Raw genomic sequence first — 8,516 nt, forward strand, 5'->3', positions numbered from 1 at the left:
GTCTTCCAAAAATCTTGGGGAAACTGCTGGTGACTGTTCATGTGTGGTCAAATCTCTTTATAATCCAAGGGTACATGCCAAGTGGATATTTAATGAGGCACTAAACCATCCACCGAGCCAGGGAGACCTTATTCTTTCAGAGCATGTTTGGTAAGGCAACTCTTTCTTTTATTTGGACTTACTCAGTGTGATAACCTGGCAGCCTAAGTTGGATAATTTTTTCTTTTTTTTTTTTTCGTTCTCCTCAGATGCGATACTGTGTCCAACTTTGATACTAGAATGTGAAGTAGCTGATACTAGAATGTGCAGCAAAGAGGTCAAAGCTGTGAGTCTGTACTGGAGCCATGAATGATATATGGTCCACTCAGGTACCATGTGGCTTTGATTTTTGAAAGCATGAGACAATTGAATGATGTTTTAGCTGCAAAACTATCTGTGGGAATAATTTTTGACCGGGACTGCTTTTATTTGATACATGGTTGTGGATGGCTAGGCTGGACCATTGCATCTAATGAACCAGTATAACTATTCCTTGTGGTTGATCTTATTGAAATTTATTTAACTAGGATGGCACCTTTGGAGATCAAATACCATGCCATTCATCCTTTCAAATTAAATTAATTTTATTTTGATAATGCTCGCCCCATTAATATTTTCTAGTTATCTAAAGATGATGCTTTTATTATTTCTCTTTTATTTCTCTGTCTAATTCCTCTGAAGCTTTTAAATCATGGCTCATATGCATGTATCTCCACAACCCCTTCGAGTCAAAATTTGCAGATTGCTTAGCTTGGCGAGCATTTAATCAAGTTTGCTGAGAGTTAATCCTTCCTTTTGGTTGCTCTTACTGAGATCTCTTCATTTAGGATGACTTCTTTGGAGGTCAGATATCGCACCATTCATCTGCCTATATTGTTTAGTTTGCAGTACACATAATACCCCAGGCGGAATTCTTTTAATTGCTTTGAAGTATGTTGTGAAGCTAATATATATAATAATTATGCATGATTCACTGGTTGTGTAACTATGTTTTAGGAAAACTCCTCTCTGACCTGAACTTGCTCCAACTTCTTCGGGATTGACATCAAGTTGACTTCTGTTGGAAGTTTGTAAGTTCCTCGCCAAACTTTCTCAACCTTTTTTAATTCTGCTATCGCCAATTTCGTAGACTCGGATGAATGGATTGAGCAGCAACGCTATTCTAGTGCCTCTTTGGCACGTCATGCACCTTCACTTAAAGTTCTTTTTAGAAATATAATTTTATCTAATTATGTGCCTAAGACATATTCTTACAGTTTTTCAAATGTTTTTGCTTGACATTTTCACTTTAGTTCAAGCCTTAATTAGCATGTTGATCATGAAAATACGTGATGGGCATTTATTATACCAAGAAAGAAGTTTCTTCCTTCTTCTATAATTGTTCTTGGGGTAACGGAGAAATCGCCTTTATAACATATCATATATGAGCTTATCAAATTAATGTTTCTGTTGAGAATTATTATCCAATTCATCACATACTTAGATGTTATTAGAGCTCATTCAGTGTAATTTTACGAAGTACTGACCCATCTATCTGTATTCTTGAGCTACTTCGGCAGTTCCTTTATAAATCTTTGCCAGAGTTAATCATTGTGTGTGACCTTTGTATTTTCATGAGCAAGTAAATCGACAGTGGTTGTGTTCTTCACATAACCAATCGCCCGGTGTGTTCTCACTTTTTGTCTAGTAATTCTCAGAATGCCAGCAATTCATGGGGATTACTAGAGGTACCTCTCATAATTAGATTGCTTTTTGTTTCGAAATTGTGACTTAGTTTTTTGTTATTCATTTATACAGGCAGTTTCTTGCATATACGCTTTCCCCTCATTGTGTAATTCTATTACAAATGCTCTTATATTCTAACCCTGTACTCTTTTATTGCGGGCTTATAATTATTTTTCTTTTCTTTTTCTGTTCCATTTCAGCTGTACCATTTGTCCCTTTCTCAAGCCAGAGGATTCATCAGATCCTCAGGTAAGTCCCAGAGAACGCAGTCAGCACCAAATATACCACCGTCCCTTTTTCTGTCATCTTTCCTGCCCTCGGCCTCTTCCCCATCGTCATCCTCCCCTTTCTCCCGCAATATGCCGGGCTTCTGTTCCGCCGCTCCCCCCGTGCACGTGCTGCCCGTGCAAATGCTCTGGCTCCACGCGGACGCCTCCCCGTCGTTCCCGTACGAGGTCTCATCGTATCCGAAACCCTCTTCGCCCAGTTCCGGGAATGCTCCGCACATCCCAGCAAGCCCACTGGACGGCTCCCCAGCGGGCCCCACCATCGCACTCCACGCCTTGTCGGAGCTATTGGGCTCATGCATGACCGCCCGGGAGAGCCCCAGCTTGATCCTCCGGATGGTCTCATCCTTGACCTCGTCCGGATTCGTTGGGGGAAAGGCCGTGATGGTCGGACCGCCGGCGGCTAGCTGCGGCATCGGCGGCGGAGGGGGTCCGCCGGAGAAGTCGGTGCGCTTCTTGGTGAGGAGGTGGAGCATCTCGTCCTTGAAGCAGCCGAGGGCGGCCTCCGCAAGGTGGGCCACTTGGGGTGGGGCGAGGGTCGTGGCGATCTCGGCCATGAGGTGGGAGAAGGGCTTGTGGGTCACAGGATCGATACCCATCCCGGAGAGCTTCTTCTTCAGCTTGGTGTTCCAGTGGTTCTTCACGTCGTTGTCCGTGCGCCCTGGCAACTGCGCGGCTATCAAGGACCACCTATAGTGCCCCAAACCAGGTGTGACTGAGAAATTCAAATTATGTTTTGCAATTCAATCAAAAGAAAATTCTTTCTTTGGTGTGTTAATCAGAAGAGATCAGCTTTGGTATTGTGCAATTTGCAGTAAAATTGTCACTGCCAACCGCTACAGCACCTTAGGTTGTGGGGCCAGCTAACCTTTCTGTGCTAGAAGTTTGAACAGCTATTGCAGAATTTATGCCAAACAAGGCTTATGCTATAGAAAAACTATAATGAATAATTTTAAGTACCCAGAAGGGGTTTGCGCGTGAAGATGCAGGTTTAAGTTGCAGTGGGATGATACAAGAAGCATGAAGAAGAGCATTGCCTGTTTCCAACAACAGAGTGCAGTTTGACTATGGTTTGCTCTTCACACTCGGAGAACTCTCCATGCTTGAGATCAGGGCGGAGGTAGTTTGTCCACCGGAGCCGGCAACTCTTTCCACATCGCTGCAGACCTATTGCCCACGTTTGGCAAGTCACGGGTAAGTTACATGCAACAAGTTTGTAATTCTCACATATAGAAACTTCACCAGGAAACAGCTAAATGCCTACTTGGCCTTGCTTAGAGAATATCTTCTTACTAAGAAGCAACAGCCGCAGTTTTGACGAACAAAAGAATCCTAAAAAATCTAGAGCTTCTGGTATTTGGAAGCCAAAATGAGTTTCCAGTCCAATGAATAGAAGCTACGAAAATTTTTCATGTAGTGGTTACTAGAAATTCTACTTTTACAGCATCCAAGCTAAACAGGCTTCTGAGCACAAATCAATTAAAGCTTTAGTAGGCACATAGTCTACAGTATAGGGCTGTGGAATTAATACGCCTGGGATGAGGTTTGTGTAGCTACCAGCGTTCTTAGGGATGAGACGCCAGTTGCGGGTTCCATGTTGCGCGATATAGGAGGATAGCTTGTTGTCTTCCTCCGGGGTCCACTGTCCTCTTTTTACGTTGTCCTTCTCACAACACGGGATCCTGCCCATTCTTATCTTGCTGGCTTTATCTCTCTTTATATCTAATCTTAATCTTACTACTCCCCTCTTCGGGCCTCTCTCTCTCTCTCTCTCTCTCTCTCTCTCTCTCTCTCTCTGGAGATTCGCTGCACCTAACTAATTAACCCACTCTGGAAAAGGTAAAGACTAGGAGAAAGAGGTTTCACCGTTCCTTCTTTTTCCCTATTCTATCTTTTGCTCGTCTTTGTATTGTATAAGGCGGTAGCTATTAATATTATTTGTCCATGTAGAGAGAGATGTGAGGAGGGAAGTGGGGGTTCACGTGTGGATGCATGGAAGGCTCAATGAGCATGATTTGTATAAAGAATTCAACGCCCGTTGAGTGCGTGAGGCTCGGGGCAGGTGGCTCACCCACAAGATGCCTGGTCAACCCTCACGTCTCTCTCTCTCTCCTCGTTGACCTCTGAAATTGAGCATCTGAACGGAAGTGCAGGTTGTTTCTACCCTTAATTATTAGCATTTACTAACTCTTTGATTGTGCGCGGAGCTTATTAAGGTATCTTATGTGTGCTCGCTTTCGACGCCTGAGATGATTCTGCTATATTTTTCTTTTGCCCATTTATCTTGCTATTGTGATCAATAATATTTGAATATGACAATGCGTTCCGAGCTCACAAACTCTAGGCCTAAGATGCATGGGCTCGCAACTCCAATGTTTATATTCAAGCAAAAGACGTGATCTGGGATTCACATTGCAAAGAAGGCTTGGTCTTTAAACATGCTATGCTATTATTTCATTATTTTAGGATGTGCAAATGAAATATCCCAAATCTTTTATATGGCCTGATGAAACCGACTACCTATGTGGGTAGTGCCGTAGTGGGCTCGGAGTTTGGTCTGGATTTTTGTCCGATTGAATAACCCTAACCTAAGATTTTCTAAGTACTACATTAATATAGCTCAAACTCTTTTTTTTTTTTTTCATATTTTATGTTCTCAAGTTTAGTTAAGCCAATCACAGGCGAGCTATATCTGTCTAATAAACATACCAAATTAGTGAGCCACACCATTAAATCCTAAACAGTAAGCACGGCCCTAATCTTACCACAAGAAATTGATGTCTTTTGTCTAACTTACTAAAATTAATTGAATGAAATAACGAAGTTGATATATCTATTAAAAAAACAATGTAGTGTTTTTCCTCTTGAAAGAGATGCTTAATTTGTAGCCTAATTTAAAAACAGTTAAGCGTAGACTTTTTGCACAGGGAGAGAGCGAGAGAGAGAGGGAGAGGGAGACCAGTGTTAGAGAAGATTTAATAACTTAATTTTTAAGAAGATACCAGTAATGGAGAAGGAGATTTAATTACCTGAACTCATAAGAAGACTATTGCTGACCCAATTTCAACTGGTTAACAAGAAATGTTCCAAACAACCTTGGCTAGCCTCACAAGTTTTTGGAGATCACTATGCTGTGCTCAGGTGAGCCATCCGTTAGGAGCTAAGCTACTGATGCCATGCACGGTGAAAAATATATAACACAAGCAGGCAATCATACCTGATAAATATCTATGTTGTTCTTTGTTGCGCAAAATGCCAATTCCAAATGCATTAGCTGCATAAACTGCAGAACGCAATCACCACCATCATGGAGTAAAGAGAACTTCAAAATATTGCTCTTTTCTAGGAAAAGAAACAACCTCCACCATAAATCCAGAATATTGATAGAACTTGGAAGCTACATTAAATATTGCTAAAAGCACATAAGCAGCAAGCCTGAATTACAAAAGTTTATGCATGAATCTGAGAGAAATGCAACAAAAGAATACAGAGTATGAAAAGGTACAGGTTGATTAATGGTAAATTTCAGCTGTAATAATAGGTAGACTCTGGAGTAGATTAATTTACTAAACTTATGGCATCAAGAGATGGAGAAGAGTACCTTCAATCAATCTTTACGGATGAGAAAAGATAGTAAACAAAAGAAAATGACATCAAAAAGCCGATTGTGCCGGTCGATAGCATGATAGCAAAAGCCATGATCAGTGAATAACCAAGGTAGAGTATAGCAGAAACAGGCCCACTCAAGCTTCTAAGGTCAAACACCAGGTAGTTGATCGAGTATAGGAGCACATAAAGGGCAACCGAGCCAGAAGCAAAGAAAGCTTTCCACCACCATTTCCAGTCCTCCACGCAGAGATGCATGTAAGTCAAAACGACCGACACTTCGGCACAGACAATCACAAGCAATAGGAAAACGATAAGTAGGAATCCAAACACATAATAGAACCTCCCAAGCCATATACTAGAGAGAATGAAGAAGAGCTCAATGAAGAGGGTGCCAAAGGGAAGTGTTCCAGCACCAAGAACAAGAAGCCAAGATGGGTATTTCCCTTCAGGAATTTCTCTTGGGATCTGATTAGTACGAACTGGGAATTCTATATGTTCAGCCCTTGTGCCCAGAAACCCACCAAAAAGGGTAAGCGGCACCGAGATGCAGAACCAAAGGGCCAGAAGAGTGAAAAAGAGTGAGATGGGTAAAGCCCCAGTACTCTTGTTCTTCCACAGTATAAAATTTAGTGTGGTGAGAATTACGAATATTATTCCAGGGAAAAAGCAGGCAATTGACCAAGAAAGCGACCTCCATCCTTCAGAGCTACCCTTTATAGTCCTGTAGAGGCGAACACCAACATATCCAGCTGCAATACCAAGGAAGAGATAGAGAATGATCATGCCTGTCAACAGCATTCCTCTCGAGGCAGGAGACATGAATCCTAGAGCAGCAAAGATGATTGCGACTATGCCCATTCCCAAAATCTGAACTCCATCCCCAACCATGACGCATAGTAGCTTTGAGCAAGCAGGCTCTCTGAATACATCGCCCACAACGAGTTTCCACCCTGAAAGCTCCTCATTCATCTGAGCTTGGGCTTCTTTATCCAGCTCCTCATATTTAGTTAGATCTCTCCTAACAGTCCTTAGGAATATAACAAATACAATCCCCGCCAAGAAGAGGATAACCATCAAAGAATTCATTATCGAGAACCAATGGACCTTTGAGCCCTCCATTTTTAAATAAGCATCCCACCGTGAGGGCCATCTGATATCGCTTTTCACAAACTCGACTTCATAAGTAAACGAGATCCTTTCTCGTTCGCGAATCATCTGAGATTTCTCAATCTCCAGTGGGCAGTTCACAGAATCAATTTTATCATACATGTTTTTCTTCAACATGGATTCTGGGTCCCGCTTCACACTGCACGGGACAACTTCAAACCCTACAATCTCATACCCCGACATCTTCTTCTTATCGGTATCTGAGATCACTCCAAAGCCCTCTTCCCCCGTGCTAATAATCTCCACGTTACTTCCTTCATACTCATGAACCAAGACCTTAAACTTCAAGTGGTTGATAATATAATCTTCTGAACTACCAACTGGAGTGTACCCAACAGGGAACCCAGTCCACTGAACTGTAAGCCCATTCTGCTCAGTGAACCGCAGTACAGGAAGGTTGTCGAGAATCATGTTGACCTGATAAAGATCACGGGTCCTCTGCTTCAAAAGCTTCACTTCATTCTCATTTAATGGGTTTGTGGTGCAGAGGTAGAGGGACTCACTAACATTAACACGAAATCTATACGGAGAGTTATCAATCTGATCGCCCATGAGAAGCTCCCCTAAATTCTCAGCACTCTTCTTGATCCCGCCCTGCGGCCAGCAGTAGGGGAGGCTGTAGTAACTGAAAGGGAGCTCGGTCTCGATGGAAGTAAGGGAGTTGACTTTGACCCAAATGGTTTCGCCTTGTGCGTATGTGTGCATATAACTACCAGGGAGATAGAAGGCATTGCCAGGAGAGACGATTAAGAGCAGATACAACAAAGCAGAGAGGATCAGAGAGTAAGATCCATCTGAGATCCGAGATCTCGCCATATTGACTTCAGCTATAGCAAAATTTACACTGCCAGATCTGTTTGCTCAGACCCTAATTTATTCTACAAATTAACGTCATCTACTGCGAATCCTGAAACCAAACAAATTGAGAGGAAATACCCCAAATCAGGCCTAAAAATAAGATTTATATAGCTAAACACAGTCCAAATCCGATCAATACGACAAATAAACCCTAATCCGAACACAACAACGAGCTCTTCATCATCCAAATGTATGAAAACCAAGACAAATCAGATGAAAACAACAGTAAAATTACCAGATTACAAGCCCTAACCAACACAAAGTGAGTGGTTCAACCTAAAACACCCTCGATCAAAGAACAAACCCTGGATTCCTCCATTTTCGATCCGAAAAAACAACGAAACGATGAATAGAGAGTGAATGGAACGGATCTAGGAATGGGAGAGTTACCTGATTCGCAGGACTAGGGCAAGCAGAAGCCAGAACGGGAGGATAACGAGGAGGGATCTAGAAGCGAAACAAGGAGAAATGGGGAGAGGAGGAGGAGTTAATAAAGAGGACGAGATTCGAGATTCGAGAAGCACCCTCTCCGGATCCGTCTCAGCGTTCGAGGGAGAAGATGAGTGATTGAGTGAGGAGAGGGAGTTGGGAGCGCAAAACGAACTACATTTTATATTTTTTTTTATTATTATTATTATTATTATATATATATATATATATAAGCGGATAGTTATTGAGAGATGAATCTACGGTGTAACAGTTTTTGTGCCATTGTAACTATGTGACATGTGGGCCGGGGCTTTTCCGAATCCAACATTTACGGAGTAAGCTATTGACGGGCCCATTCTTTAAAAGTATGATCTCCAATTGCGTCTCGTGTAGAACTTTGGT

The 8,516-nt window shown here is 42.2% G+C and overlaps 2 protein-coding genes across 2 annotated transcripts; both read right to left on the reverse strand.

Moving 5' to 3' along the window:
* Positions 1,985-5,347, reverse strand: LOC109728215 (transcription factor MYB80; the record flags this gene model as incomplete). The annotated part of the gene is made up of 3 exons (XM_020258581.1): positions 1,985-2,741; positions 3,089-3,218; positions 5,269-5,347. Coding segments are annotated over 3 exons (966 nt in total), but the record flags the coding sequence as incomplete, so codon positions are not given.
* On the reverse strand, positions 5,400-8,311 carry LOC109725140 (transmembrane 9 superfamily member 12-like). Its single transcript, XM_020254228.1, has 2 exons — positions 8,076-8,311; positions 5,400-7,734 (listed from the first exon to the last, which is right to left on the reverse strand). The coding sequence occupies exon 2, from the start codon at positions 7,641-7,643 to the stop codon at positions 5,655-5,657; it is 1,989 nt and encodes a 662-aa protein (XP_020109817.1). The 5' UTR covers positions 7,644-7,734; positions 8,076-8,311; the 3' UTR covers positions 5,400-5,654.

The sequence above is a fragment of the Ananas comosus genome, linkage group 2 (genome assembly GCF_001540865.1).
Source record: "Ananas comosus cultivar F153 linkage group 2, ASM154086v1, whole genome shotgun sequence".
Classification (NCBI taxonomy): domain Eukaryota; kingdom Viridiplantae; phylum Streptophyta; class Magnoliopsida; order Poales; family Bromeliaceae; genus Ananas; species Ananas comosus.

Excerpts from the sequence above, each read along its gene's own strand:
- LOC109725140 (XM_020254228.1), bottom strand. The coding sequence starts at position 7,643 with ATGGCGAGATCTCGGATCTCAGATGGATCTTACTCTCTGATCCTCTCT.